Source organism: Mus musculus, chromosome 13, assembly GCF_000001635.26.
Source record: "Mus musculus strain C57BL/6J chromosome 13, GRCm38.p6 C57BL/6J".
Taxonomy (NCBI): Eukaryota; Metazoa; Chordata; class Mammalia; order Rodentia; family Muridae; genus Mus; species Mus musculus.
In genome coordinates this window covers 47,218,066-47,233,831 of record NC_000079.6, presented here as the reverse complement: position 1 = coordinate 47,233,831, position 15,766 = coordinate 47,218,066, and the positions used below count along the sequence as shown (strand labels likewise).

The following is a 15,766-nucleotide window of genomic DNA, read 5'->3' as shown; positions in this document are numbered from 1 at the left end:
GTGACAGTAAATTCTTTGAAAGGAAACCTACAAATATAGACTTTTTATTGTGGTGTTTTTCAACTAAGGGACTGAAAAATCAATTTAATGAGTTGTAAGCGCATATTTGCATGTGGGAACACCTGCGTTCCTCAGGGTAGATACCAAGATCCTTAAAGGCTCAAGTTCTCTACATAAAATGATGCAGTATTTGTGTGCTTTTCCATCATCCCCAGCTTCCTTAAAACACGGCCTACAATGGTATCTGGCTAATTGTTATATTATTTAGGGAATAATGGAAGATGAGCATCAGCACAGCCGCAATTTAAAAAAAAAAAAAAAAAAAAAAACATTTCCAATGTGAGGTTGTCTAAATCTACGGATGCAGGAACCACACATGAAGAGGGCTGGTTGTAAAACTTATTTCTTATTCTGGGTTACTGATGACTGGGAAAATACAGTGACTTCCACAAGGCTGGGGCTCTGTGAGCATGTAAAGTATTTACAAATTTGTGAAACGGGAACTGTATTCTGAGAGACTCACAGGCAATACTCCTAAAGAAATGACAGTTCCCTCTCTTGGCTCCTTCTAACCCGAGGCGCCTCATCTCCCCTCTCATTCTCAGCTCTGGACCTTCTGTCACCTGTGAGGTAACCCAGGATAGGAAATACATTTTAGAGTACGTAGGCTCTGCAGCCATAGATGCAGCCCATCCAGCATCGTGCAGTGAGTGAGCTCTGCTGCTCCTGCTTGCAAGGATTCACGTGTACAGTGGTGGCTGCTCCCTCCCTTACATCAGCCCTCTCCCTTCAAACTTAAATTTACCACATGCAAGATGGTTCCCAAGGCAGGGGCTCTTGCTATGTGCAGCACCGGGCTGGTGCCTTGATGCTGATCACTGGAGCCAACATACAGGCAGAAGCAGAGACCAACTCCACAGATTTTTTCCCCCCTGACTGTCATCCGTGCATTGGCATGCAAGATTCTCCCCTCACATCATGCACACAACAACACAACAAAAATAAATAAGTAAATTTAAAAGACATGCAAATAGGAGGAGACTGACTGGGTTCCGTGGGGAAAGGAGTGGTTAGGACAAGGGGAGGGATGTGATCCAAGTATATTATTACATAAATGTATATTATATAAATTTATGAATGTGTAAGTGGATAAGTAGTTGCTAAACTCATATACCTAGAACATAAAGAATTTAGACAAAAAGAAGCATCCCCAAATAATGACTTTGAAACTTTATGATGAGCATGACACGGTGTGCATTAGCTAATTAATTAATTAATTAATTAATGTGACATGCTTCATTACAGAGGCCAAGTCACAGACTCAAACTGCAATTTGCTTCTGCAAAGGAGATCTGTGTGGCTGAAGGGAAGCCCCACAGCTATCTATCTTAAGATAGATAAGATTGTGCAAAGCAAGGCTATTTCAGACTGCTCTACTTCTGCATTCGGACAATTATTAGGAAATCGAAACAGCCTGCGATACTGAAAAGTGCCAGGGCATCTAAGAATTAGATCTGACCCAGACAACTGTTTTCAGCTCTCAAAAGCTGGATCCAATCAAGCTCAGCATTGGGGAAGGGAGTGAAAGGGGAAGAGAGAACAAAACAAAACGGAATTGCCCACCCTTGTTTTTTCCGACATGACAACCAACAACATTTGACATGTGCCGTATGCAATTTATTTTCATTCTGTTGCATACTTTCTTAACCCACCAGAGTGGCTCGCCTGTCACTCTCTGCCATTCATCTACCCCCAAAGAGACACCACAGGAATTTTTATTATTGTGGGAAACACCACACCTCCAATTTAATTTAATTATCAGCTGATATATATCAAGCTGTATTAACTTCTATGACCTGATGCATTTTTAATTATGCCGAAGTTAATTTGCCTTCAGTATCTCAAAGTAGAGGGCTCTGCCGCAGACAGTTAAGATGCCATTAAACTAAAGTAATCAGAATTAACATCTGCTACAGTCAATATAATCCATATAGCCAGAGTAGCCACCATCAAACAGACTCTCACAAGAGACTCGGAAAGACTCAAAGATTTTCAAATTTGGAATAACATCTAAAGTCACTTACTCTAACACTGTTACAAGACCCCCAAAATGTTGTGTAACTCATGCTTGCTAAGTTTAACATGAGCCCCTAAGTTATAGCTGACTATACATTTTAGTTGCTACTGCCTTCATAGGATCCCTTTCTCTTTATTATGGCCATGTTGGGCATCCTACCTAGGTGAGTCCTGTCTCCTGGAGGATGTCTAGAGAAAGGAGGAGCCATGACAAGGAGAAGGATGGTCTGTACTAAAGGAGATGGATAAGGTGCGTTGTGTGGAATTTGCAGTTTCTATACAACATCCTAGAACCTAGGAAACTAAGGGTGGAACCTTCCAGAAAAAGATGTGGAGTAAGATGAAGAGAAAGCAGGTGGTGCTGTTGTGCTTGGGTCACTCTAGGGTACAGGACACGTGACCCCGAAGAGAGAGCGTGTGCCTGCCAAGAAGGGCTGTGAAGGATATGGCAGACCATCCTTGTCAAAGAGATGGACCGATGCTTAAGGAAGTGTCTAGAACTGTAAAGAATTATACAACTTAAGCTTTTTATAAGTGAGACACTTATAATAAAGTCATGTGATCTTAGACTAACCTTAGCTTCCTCTTTTATGAGATGAGAATCAAATCTATTGTCAATGCAAGAGATCTACAGTGGGGCAGTAAGTAGAGAAAAATAAATTCTATGCATAAATAAAACTATTTGATCGACGTATCATGGATGAACACAGAGAGAGGCAACACCACCTATAGTGATGCCCTGGCTACAAAGCCTGCCTAACCTTTTGTAATTAGACAGACTGCACTACCACGTGGTATGAAGGTATCACCAGTCTTAACGAGAGCTGAACACTGGGGGACTCAAAAAGTCCCATGCAGCCAAACGCCACCAGGGGAAAGAGTATAATCTGTTCATTATTAGTGGGGTGGTGGTGGCTCATGCCTTTAATTCCAGCACTTGGGAGGCAGAGGCAGAGGCAGGCAAATTTCTGAGTTCGAGGCCAGCCTAGTCTACAGAGTGAGTTCCAGGACAGCCAGGGCTATACAGAGAAACCGTGTCTCAAAAACAAACAAACAAACAAACAAACAAACAAAATCTGTTCATTATTCTCCAAGTGTACCTCACTCAAAGGTTACTAACTCTACTTGGATGCAAAGACCTATTTGGCCAGCTAACTAAAAGAGTGTTCTGTTTCCATTAACCATGTGGCAATTGTTACACCCATGGCCATATGAAAATGCTCGCTAAAGAGTGTTATGATGATGTCATTTCGGGAAAGGGGAACAGGAGAGGAACAGAGTGCAGTGTAAAGGCGATTGGGGTTTTCATTATCAATAACAATATGACAGAGGAAAAGGTTACAGGACATGGCTTATAGATACTAATATCAACCTTGTCTCACATCGGCTCTTGGTCACTATGTTTAAAATCAACCAAAACCACACGTTCATCAGGAGAACCAATCCACAGAGTGTTTTGACTTTGGGAGCCATTACCACTTGTCTAATACTGAGTTGTTATACCCACCCCATGTGTAAACAATAAGACATGAGCCTGCTGCACAGGGATGGGTAGTGTAGTAGAGTGGATGGTGGTAGAGAGAGGAAATGCTATTATGTGTGCCGCAAGAAAAAAAAAATCTGCTTGCTATACCAGCCTTATGAGTTTAGTTGGGTGATCCACCCATGACAGAGGAACAAAATGGCCCGGAGTTCATAGACCGAAGGACCAAGGCAGGTTTTAGCTGAAGGAGGTGAATGGCATCCCCCTGCCTCAAGCCTCCCTTCAACACCCCTCTCCATGCTCCCAGTGCTTTTCTTTCTTGTTTCCCTAAACACATCACCTTCCAGGGTACTTGGGAAAAGCAAAGGAGACAATGGTGACATCCCTAGCAAGCGCTGAGCATCGCAGACAGACGTTCATGCCCTCCACACTTGAGGCAAGGTGACAACTCCACATCAAAACACTGCTCCTCAGGTGCTCACTCTATGTTTCTTTCTGACTAGGGCTGGTACTATGCTCGGCAAGACTATAGGAGGCCTATGCGGGATGCCTCAACTACTAAAAAGATACAGTTTTCCGTTCAAGACTGTTCTAAGGGTGGGAATGGGGGAATGGCGTCCTCGAAAAGACCTGTCAGAGATGAAAAGGAATGAAAACACACTACTCCCTCCAGATAGATGGGCTCCGTAGGGAGAGAGGCTGCAAAAATCCCTCCACCGCCAAAGTTAGAAAGACAAATCAGCCCAGCACTTTGTAAATTCTATTAGAATAGCACATATCCAAACGCCTGGGTATCACCATGACTACAAAAGCGGTATCAGAAGGCGGGGCATCGAATACTTTATCACGAGGACCAATAGCAATGCCTCGGCTGGTTAATGTTTGCAAACTGATTTTCAGGAATGAGAAAAATAATGATAAAAAGCCTGTTTTGAGAGGTTATTTTTCTTTGTGTTACTATTATGAAACCAGCTCACTTTCGAAATACCTTTCTGGACCCAGTCCAGATTAAAAATAAAAATACAAAATAACCAACATAATGAAAAATTCATTTCCTGCTAGTCTGCATTTTTTTTGGTTCGAGCCCCCCACCCTCCCAAGCTGTGGCTGGGACAGTTGACATCGGATGTGCCAATTGCTGTTTCCACTCCTTGCAGTCCCCTTGTGGTTCTGTCGACAGCCCACAGTGGCCTTAATCTTTCATGAAGCTCGTGTAAAGACGGTCTGCGTCAAAGCTACATTCGCCACCGGGATAAACAGAAGAGTGTGTACCTCGTTCAAACTTGAGCCGCTGATACAGCTGAAACTCATCCAGAGGCACCAAACAGGCAATCTGCAACAAAGACAGTGAGAGATGAGATCCTGGTCAGCGGAGGGCCCCGGGCTGCCAGCCCTTTCCCATAGCTTTCTCCAACTTGGCTTCTACACCCTTTCTCCTCATTGTCTGGAGGCCATTATCTCTACTTGATCATGCAGCAACACATGCAGCAATCTGCACCCCGCCCACTGCCCCCATCAGTGATGAAGTTCCCTGATTGCCTCCATCCCTTGGTCAGCAGCTACTGACCACATTTTGATATCTGGGTCTCTCACATTATTTGTGTCAGGTATGGAAAGAGACTCTTTCCTTCTCTATGCTCATGGAAAAAAAAAACAGAGAAACTTTCAAAAGACCACTTTGGATCGGAGGTCGAGCAGGCAATGCCTTAGCAATTAAGGCAACACTATATGCAGAGATGGTGTGCTCTGTGTGATACCAATTTTGGTACTGACTAAAGTCGCTTCGCTTACACCACATGACACGTGATGCGGTAGCATCGAGAGTCTATCTTATGACAGTCCTTGTGACTAGCATCCTGTGTCCTCTTCAGACAGCAGAATGAACCACGGTTCCTAGTAAACAATGATGACTCAAGCTAACAAAGACACTTCCCATGAAACATCTTGCCATCTCAAAGTCAGAGGGAGGAAAAGCTAACTGCTCTTAGAAACTGGAATTCTAACACTGTTAGTGCCACTGATAGTGATGTATAGCTATAGTGATGTTACCCACTTACAAATGAGAGATGGAACAACTGGGGATCAGCCTCCCAGAAATTCAATGAGTTAATGTGGGCCCCTCCTCTTGGCCTTGATAATTCCAGCAGGAAACTATTAAGCTACTATACACATACATTGTAATATACATTATGTACTATGTAGTACATATGTGTATATAGTATAAACTATAGATACAATTTTGTTGCAAAATACATTTAAGTAAAAACACTTTTGCAATTGATAAAACAAAGCCTGCTTTGAGAAAACCATAAAATTGTATTTAATAAATACAATAAATATTTTTTTTTGACACAGGATTTCAGTGTGTCACCCTGGCTGTCCTGGAACTCTCTCTGTAGGCCAGGCTGAGAGATTCACCTGCCTCTGCCTCCCAAGGCATCCACAACCACTGCCCGGCATACAATACATTGTAAAAGTACATTCAAAATCAAGTTATGTACCTCAAAAGCAGACTCAATCTGTTTATTTCACAAATCAGTCAAACCAAGTTAACAAAAAAAAAATGAATTAAAGATCACAAAATAAGCAAGTTTAGCCTCCCTTATACCAACTAAGCTTGGTGAATTCAGTCCATTCTGAAGAGCGTTCCCCTTCAAGCTTTCTTTCACCAAACTGAAAATAAAAATGTGCTTTCATTGGGTACCTTACGTAAACGTCCCTTAGTAAGAAAAATAGGACCAATTCCATACTGTATGTATTTCGCTACAGTTCTGTTAAAAGTATGATTGGACATGATCAACAGGAAATAAATGAGATTATAAAGGGCTATCTCACGCTCTGCCTTCATCCTCTTTTTTTTTTTTTTTTGCCCAACAAAGATATTCAAAATTGTCCAAAATCACACTACAATGCTCTTTTGAATTATTTTTCAGACTTAATTTCAGACTTAAGACATGTCATCAAGGTTGGATGAAGACTTCCTGCACGCTGCTCTCTCAACTTCTCCTTAGGGAGAACCTCGAACCAAAACCATCATTAATTATTAAAAGAATGCAATTGAAATTGGTATACTTGACCTGAATCAGTGCCAGGACTTGATTTCACACATCCTCCAGCTAATGCCTTCTCCCAGTCTGGTACTCAAACCAAAACCAGAGCCCTCTGTCTCCTGCAGGGTCTCCTGGGCCCTCGGTGACAGGTGACAGTTTATCTCTCCCTCTCCTTCTCTTCACGTGTTTGAAATGTACGGGCCAGCAGCCTTTGTGCTGTTCTTCAACTTTAGTTGCCCTCAATGCCTTCTTGTGATTAGATTCAGGTCATGATTTTTTTTTTTTCAGGACGGTAGAGATAGCAGATGTGACTTGGGGGCCCTCAGGAGGTACACGGGGTGAGGATACTGGTGATATTAACATCTAGACTTGATTAAGGGAATCTATGCCAGCTGTCTCTGTCCTTTGCAATTTGCATGTGTCTTGTAGGAGTGCTTTAATTCCGGATCATTTTTTATAGTAGGTCGGTCACATGTGTGTGGATGCCTAAAGAGACCAGAAGGGGGCGCTAAGAGTTCCTGGAGCTGGATTTAATGTCTGTTCTGAGCCATCCAACCTGGGTACTGGGAACCAAACTTGGGTCCTCAGGAAGGACAGGAAATGCTTTTAACCATTAAGTCACCTCTCCAGACCTTCAATCAAAGATACTTAAGATAGCTAGCACCCTTTCAATAATTGGGAGACGCACAAGATAAAGATAAAGGCCTTATTAAAGTTCTTCAGTCATTGGGTACACAGATGACTCTGTGTATGTGTGTGTGTGTGTGTGTGTGTGTGTGTGTGTGTGTGAGAGAGAGAGAGAGAGAGAGAGAGAGAGAGAGAGAGAGAGAGAGAGGGCAATGAGAGAGAAAAGGTTACACATGTAATCACCATCACTAGTTCAGGGCATTATCTCAACAGGTTTTGTGTAAGGAGTCTTCCTGACTTTAAAGCACAGGATCGTGAGTTCTAGTCCCACACCGGGACCGTGGAGTGGTGACTCTGTATTATCCTGAGATGGCTTGGGACCAAAGGCCAGTGAGGCCACTCGAGAAGTCTGTATCTAGCTGGCCCGTAGGGAGCTAGATACTGTCTAAAGCAGATATTTGGACTGACAAAATTGAGGAACTTGGGGCAGGAGGAGAATTGGAAAGTATGTCAAATGTGAGCGATGTGGCTTCTGCCATGAGGAAGCCCAGCTTGCCCTCAGCGTGCGTGCTAAGGTGAAAGAAAGTGAACCGGCACGTGTAGAAGCCACACACAGGCTGACTGTGCATCTCTAAACAGCTGAGGAGAAATGAGGAGCAGGACAGAGCTTTCTTTATCTCCGTTTGCTATGACCACAGTACAGAAATAAGCACTCCGCCCACATTAACCCTAACCTTGTTTTAAAATTTTTTACAGAAGGAAGGAAAAGAGGAGAGGGAACAGGAGGGGAGAGTGGAACCCGCTCATCACAAATGTCTACACTGAAAGTAATAGGTGTGACCCCATCTCCCCCTAAGAAATGTGGGCCATGCAGCACATATTCTTTTGAATGAGAACATTAAAATGGCATAGTTTAAAAATTTTAAGTTAAGGACAGGCTTCAGGGCGCGCTGCCTATTGGTTTGTAAAGTCAGGCCAAGAGGAAAGAGAAGCCAAGATTTTTTTCAGGTCTAGCCCTTTAAATCAGCTGCTTTAAAAAAAAAAAAAAAAAGAAAAAAAGTAGAGAACCAGGTTGACCAGCCAGTAGACTGCAGAGATGAGTACAATTGGCAGTGAGTGGATCACTATGACCCAGGGAGCAATGTCTGGGCCACTTCTGAGGTGCCGTGACTTGCAAAAATGGAAGCAGGAAAGCCCACTTGTTATACCAAGGATAATCACAATGACATGGAAACTTAGTGATGTCTTCTGCCCCAACCCAGAAAAGCACCAGTGCCTCCTCCTAACAGAGCAGAAAGGGCACCGCCATTCATCTGAGTGTAACAAACACCTCAATACTAGAGGCCAAATCCTGAATGGAAAGCGCCAGAGGGCATCAAAGCAGGACCAAGATCTCAATTTACTTCTCAATTTACTCCTCGGCCAGCCTCTGGGTTAAACGCAGCTGAGTCGGATTCAACCAGAGAGCAGCTTAGCTCTCCTAGGCAGCTTTTAAAGAGCGTAGGGATTTTTATCTCCCACTTACATGGGGGCTTTAAATACATCTAAAAATGAGGTTTTAAATGTGTTCAAAAATAAATTTCAGCTGGGAACCCCAAAAATATCTCTTCGCTCTGCTTTGGCAGAGTCCCCTGTCCCTTCCCTCCCACCTCCAGAATTTAGTTTTTCTCCAGCCGGCAAACATGACAATGGATGGGTATTAGAGACACAGTCGGTCCCTTCCTGTTTGTGCCCTGACCTCCCAGTCGTGGGAGGAGTTTCCCTAGCCTGGCCTGGGTACCTTCTCTTTCCTCCTCCTGCTTCCCACCATGGAAATGGGAGGGACGAGAGTTAAAGGAAGGATGGCCAGGGCAGCCCAGTGTTCCTACAGCGTCAGCGGCCTCTCCCAAAGCCACCTTAAATAAACACATCATCTGGGGAAAAACTGTATTTATTTTGCACGTGTAACCTCGGAGTCCTTAACTCTCCTCCCCCTCCTCCTCCTCAACTCTCCTCCTCCTCCTCCTCCTCCTCCTCCTCCTCCTCCTCCTCCTCCTCTTCCCCTAGGCCTCTGGGCTCTACACTCCAAATCCCTTCCTACAGAAATTCTGAGCCCTTGTTGCTGGCAAGGCCAACTGTCCCCACCCTGCCTCTGGTGCATACTGTGTGGCATTGGAAGTAAAAGCCAGGCTGGTCGGTTTAGAGCCCCAGGACTTGGAAGGAAGCTCGGTTGTGAGAGGCAGCTGAGAGGCGCATGCCTGCCCTTCCCTGCCAGCTGCCAGTTGGCAGCTCAGTTGCCTTGGCCACACAGTGACAGGTACTGTTCAAGTGGTTCGATGTGCTTGTCACTGGAATGTCACAGGGCACAGACAGCCTAGGCTCTCCAGGCGGGCATGCCACTTCTCCAACGCTGCAGGGAACTGCTGAGGTTAAACATGGCCTTTCAACAGAGAACTTTACTTAAAGTAATGCTGACAGAAACAACAATCTGTGCCCTGTGTTTATAATTCCATGTTGGACAAGGTTCCTAGTTCCGATACATGGGGAAAGCCTGCAGAGCAATAGATGAAAGTACCAGGTGACGCAATGGAGGAAAACTTGACTTTCCCCGGGCTCCCAGAAAGGTCACCTTTAAGCTGTGAGCCACTGTCCATCATGGGACTTCTGGGACACTGAAGGGGAAGCTGCCATGTTCTCCTGCCTCTGGTGGAAGGTAAACAGGGCTCGAACCGGGGCATTAAATGCTTTACTAACGAGGCTATTCTTGACAGACAAACATGAAGAGGCAGAGCCACAGCTGAGCCAATCTGGAGAATTCAGGAAGACAGACAGAGGGAGCAGAGCCAAGTGGGCAAGCCGGTTCTACCCAGGAAAGCAGGCACACAAAAGAGATTAGTCAGCTGCAGCCAGAACCATTCCCAACACGTATGGTTATGTGTTACCTGTGACGATCAAGCATTTCTCTCAAGTGAAAGGGAGAAATGGGTTGGGGTGGTGGGATCCAGTCAGGTGGCATACGAATGAGCCCCGCTGGGATACCGTCAGAACTCCAGAGGATGTAGGCCACACAGTAGCTAGCACAAGGATTCCACCCGAGAAAATCTGGGTACCAGGAAGGTATGCAGCCCATCTGTGTGTGGTATCTTCACTTTTAAAGGAAGAGTTCCAACTAAACAGATGTAGCTACTTAGATCTCCAATATCATCTTCTGTTCAGTCCAAAAGTCAGAATGAAAAAACCCACCCCCTCCCAACCGCCATTACAAGGTTTGGAAGCCGTGGCAGGTTGTTAAAGAACTTGACTCCTGCGTCTGACTGCTCATCTCTAGCTGGGCTCTCTGTAAAGCCAGTGAGAATAGGAATGGCCTCTGAGTACCCTGGAGAGTCTTATTCATCTAAGGAGAAAAGGGCTTGATGAATTTTAAATCTGCTCAGTTTGGAGTAGAGTTGTTCTTTTTCTCAAATTCACTATGAGATTTTATATATGTATATATATATGTGTGTGTGTATATATATATATATATATATATAGAGAGAGAGAGAGAGAGAGAGAGAGAGAGGGAGAGGGAGAGGGAGAGGGAGAGGGAGAGGGAGAGGGAGAGGGAGAGAAATATCATGGGCTTGTTTGCTTTTAATATAGCCTTAAAGTAAAATTGCTTTTGGAAGAATAGCTAGATACAGCCAGAAACCACCAGAAAGGAGTGTGCCCTTGGGAAAGACTGTGTAGCAGGTGACCAGGAAATGGGCATGCAAGGACAATGCAAAACCCGAGGTCTGTTCTAAACACATCAGCCCTCGCCATCAGCATCCAAGACATCAGTGAATAGTGCTACCCTGTGAGGTCTGTGAGGTCTGGGACAACACTGTGCAACTAGGCTTTCTTCAGTGACAGAGACGATCTGCTCTGCGCTGTCAATCAGGTAGCCATTAAGTGTGAGTGGCTACGAACACTTCAAAGCAATGATTAAGCAGAGGACCAGAAGAACTGAGTTTCTTTCATATGCTCTTAATTAATCTACCACTAAATATCCACACCGGACTGGCAACTGCCAGGCTGGGCCTAGATTCATAAACTTTGTTTTAAAGCCTCAACCAAACTGTTCGTTGGTGTTCGCTTATAGATTTTCTTCATACAGGAATTAAGTAAGATTTCACCCAAATCCGGTTTTACGGCCTATCTTACATCTCTTGTGTTTCACTTGCATAATTATCCACCTCACCATATGTTTATGACCTCTCTGCCAGGACAGAAGCTCCCCCAGGACACTGCTGCTCAACTGCCCGGGCCTCTACTCAGTACCAGGCACAGGGTGGTACTGGTACCTCATGCTCTCTCTATTTATTCTTGGACTAGTCAGACATCAGAGGAAAAAATCAGAAAGTACAATGCCAAGTCAGATGCTCTCAGATGCTGGGGCCTCGTTTTAAGAACAGTTCTGTTGGGCTGGAGAGATAGCTTGTCAGTTAAGGGCAGTGGCTGCTCTTCCAGAGGTCCTGAGCTCAATTCCCAGCAACCACATGGTGGCTCACAGACCATCTGTAATGGGATCTGATGCCCTCTTCTGTCTGGTACCTTCTTTGGTCACACAGGCATACATGTAAATAGAGCACTCATATACATACATACATACATACATACATAAATCTTTGAAAGACAGAAACAAAACCCAGCTTCTATTACACAACACACAGTGTCCAGAGCCCCCAGGTGGGTCATTTCCCATGCCTGTCTCTTTCTTCCATTACGCACTGCAAAGCACTGAGGTCAGCAGTGGTCCTTGGAGGAGTGGGGTGGGGTGGGATGGGGGTGGGTGGGATGAACATCTTCAGTATCATCTTTTTAGCGAAACTTAGACTCCATCTTTTTCTTAAGATGAGTTGATTCTACACCAACCTTCCTTATAGCCATGTTTCATACACTGCACACAGGACAGACTGAACCAGGGCAGGAGTAGCTAGAGCACTTCCTCCCTGCTTCTCTTACAAAGCAAAGGGTATGTTTAAAAAAAAAAAAAAGCAAGCACATGTATTCAGAAAGATGTAGACACACACACACGCACAGATATCTGCCTGTATGTATATTTATATCCACCCGAGCTTCTGACTCTCAAGTCTTATGCTGCACATTTCTTCTGCCTACTTTGCTCCCCCTTAATGCTATGTGACCGTGGTACAGGAGAACTGGATTAGAATTCCAGTTCTTTCTGGATCGGTCCCTTGAGGTAAGTCACTCACAGCCCCTGGACTTCAGTTCCCGTATCTAAGAAAACACCTGACTTTGTGAGGCTTGTGGGGAAGATTAGCTAATAATACCCAGGCCAAAGAAGGCCAGGAGCAACGCCTGGGGCCGGGCAGGTGTCCTGTCAGGTGTCCCCTGTTTATCGAGTGGACAGTTTATTTCATCGGTTTCTAGGGAGCCTTCTTGGGAGATTACAGGTTCTCCTAGACAAGAGTTCATTATGCTAGGGTGAACAGGCACTGAAGATCCAGAGCAGATTTCAGGGCAGCCACGAGGGAGGGGGATCAGACAAAAGCCATGAGATAAACTATAACCTGGAGTCATAGGAAAACCTGCTCCAAGAGGATAGACTTATCTGATGCCCAAGGCAGCCCAGCTGTGAGGCCTCCCTCTCTGCTCTTTGGAAATCTTTCAACCTCAGACCAGCTCTGTGGGAAGCTACCCTAGGAAACAAACAAACTTATAGAGAACCACAATCGCTTATATACTGTATAACTCACTAACTTAAGCACCTTCCAAGCCCTACTCTTGACCGGTTTGATTTCTAGCATCTTGGCCTGTTTTTAAGAGCTTCTACAACACGCAAGAAGACATCCATAAACGGAGCTGAGATAAACGGCTGCGCTCACAGCTTGTATAAGGATTCCAGCTCCATGTGGCAATAAAACACTCCTTTAAAAAGTTAACCTCTGCTAACTCCCTAGTAGGCAATACTTAAGAGTCAAGATGTAGGAAATAGTTCGGCCAGGAGGAAGGAAAGGTCGTGGCATGCATCCATACCTCGGTTTCCTGCAGGGTCCCGTGGTTTAGGCACACCATGTCAGGACAAGTGATAGGAGATCCACAGCCTTCTCGGATTGACAGCACCATATACTGTTTCAGGCACTATTAAAAAAAATACATACAAGTAGATATTTTAAACTCTGCGCCCATTACAGTAGCACAAGGGTTATATAAGAGAGCATCCACTGCCTCTTCCTAAATTGGCTGTCTTGGGGTTCTTGTCCCCAGGAATCATAAGTTATCACAAGTATGAATACTAAAGAGCCATCACTTTGGAAAGAATGCAGAGCCAGGCAATTAATTATACGTGACTTCATCTTAAGAGTTTATTCAAGTTAGATTCCTGTTGGCTCGCTCACTCTGTCCACCATTGACTGGAAAAAAGAAGAAATGCTTTTGCATTTACAGCAAAAACCTTCATAATTTCCTTTCTTTTCAAAGCTTATTCCTGGGCTGGAGAGATGGCTCAGTGGTTAAGAACACTGACTGCTCTTTCAGAGGTCCTGAGCTCAATTTCCAGCAACCACACGGTGGCTCACAACCATCTGTAAGGGGGTTCAGTGTCCTCTTCTGGTGTGTCTGGAGATGTCTACATTGTTCTCATGTACATAAGATAAATAGTTCTTAAAGAAGAAAAAACAAACTTATTCCCAATCCTCAACAGAACATGCCCATGGGGTGGGGGGGTGGGAGGCAAGATGAGTTCCATGATCAAGTGGGACCAATTCCCGATTGAAAGTATTCAGAGCAAGTGTCACATTGCTGGCATGCATTTATCCTATAGTTAGGTCTACAGTGATCACAAACAGGCGCCTGGTTTGTATTATTTTCCTAGCAGACACTCCAATAGCCTGAAGGTGACTTCAGGTGCATAATACAATGTCTGTAGTCTGCACACAAATACCATGTAAGCCATTTTACAGAAGCCATTTGCATGTTTGCAGGTTTCGATATCTTGTGAGGAATCTCGGGCCCACTTCCCAGCAGACACCAGGACTACTGCGGCTCCAGCTGATGCAGAAATCCAAAATCTGGCTCTTCAGTTTCTATTAATTAAATCCTAATGGTGAGCCCTCATCTGTTTTTATGGCAAAACAAACAAACAAACAAACAGCCAGCCAAGCTCAAATATTTGAGGAGTGTCTCAAAGGCAATCTAGTCAATGATGAAGTGACACATAAAATTTATATATAGTGAGTTTAGATCTTTTCGAATTCATATATATACTTATATATCAACTCTTTATATTAAAAGCAACACTGTTGCATAAACCATTGATGAAAGGTTCCTGGTCAGAATGTTTCACAGAACTGTGAAATCTATGACATTTACTGACCTCTTGAAATTAATTTTTTTCCATGTGAAGATGAAGGCCAGGCATAAATATTGTATCTCACTTAAAAGCATATTTTTTTCTAGTTGGAAAGACTGTTAGACACACCGAGGACCTGATAGCCAGGGCCAACAACTTAAACCAGATTTGTGTACCTTCGGGAAGTTAACAGGCTCCTTCCCTGATGAATGAATGTCTTCAATCACACAAAACCCAGAAACTAACTTAAACATCCATCATGAACTACTCAAACACATTTTGCTGAATTCATACGATGGTATGCTGCAAAATCATGAAAGGGATTTTCAAATGGTAGTTAGAAGACAAGAGAACATGCCTGTGATATAATATAACACAGAGAGAGAACAGGCCTCAGGGAGCCCATGTCCACCCCAGTCACTCTTACCCTGTGAATGGCCTCTTGTGGTAGATACCAAATATTAACCTTTACTTTCATGTTCAAGAAATGGGTAACAGTTACCTGCCCTAAGATTTACGATAGCAAACGTGGCTTGGTCCCAGGAGCTGAGTCCCAGGAGAAAGTAGCATTGGGGCAATGTGGAAAAGATCTCTGACAGGCAAAACCCCAGAGGAATTATACACTAGCTCGCACAAAGGGCTGCCTACCAGACTGCTTCTGGAGACTTCCCAGGCTCCCATTGGTCATATGCTTCCAATATTATTGTCCTTGCCCTCTCCTGACAGCTGCCACACACAGAAACTGAGGTAAACAGGCTCTAAAAATACACATTCTCTAGGCCCGAGGGGAAAGGGCTAGAGGGAAACAAGGCGGTGTGGTGCGATGAACTTCAGAGCCCAGCCGCTGAGGTGGACACCCACTGACAGTGGGGAAAGACTCCACCCAGGACCCAGACTGGCTGTCCCCATCGTGTTTAAAGGTCCCCAACTCCCTGCAAGGAACCAGTGAAAGCTACATGGGCAGAGCAACTGAACAGACAGAAAAGATGTACAAACCGGCACATCCCAGCAGCCTGTAAGACAGGCTTCTCAGTAGGACTTTTTAAGGGTAGAGAAAAGGCTTTAGTGGTATATAGTAACTAGAGAGATACCACATACAAAATAATTATTTAAATGTACACTGCAAATTTGCACAGTGAAATATTCCCCATTGGCTGCTTAGAGCAGATGGCTCTGTTTGCTAATGTCAGGTCCGTAACACATCAGGTAATGAATTTA

The 15,766-nt window shown here is 44.3% G+C and overlaps 1 protein-coding gene and 1 long non-coding RNA gene across 3 annotated transcripts in view; one reads left to right on the top strand and one right to left on the bottom strand.

Annotated features, from left to right (window-relative positions):
* Window positions 1-15,766, bottom strand: part of Rnf144b (ring finger protein 144B) — a 125,272-nt gene that overhangs the window by 14,160 nt on the left and 95,346 nt on the right. For both annotated transcript variants that reach the window (NM_146042.4, NM_001170643.1), the window contains exons 3-4: window positions 13,234-13,338; window positions 4,832-4,892 (exon numbers count right to left, since the gene is read on the bottom strand). In NM_146042.4, the coding sequence (NP_666154.3) occupies window positions 4,832-4,892; window positions 13,234-13,338 (166 nt within the window). The remainder of the gene's footprint in view (window positions 1-4,831; window positions 4,893-13,233; window positions 13,339-15,766) is intronic.
* On the top strand, window positions 9,526-14,306 carry Gm40934. Its single transcript, XR_873354.2, has 2 exons — window positions 9,526-9,928; window positions 14,181-14,306. It is a non-coding gene; the product is annotated as a predicted gene, 40934 (long non-coding RNA).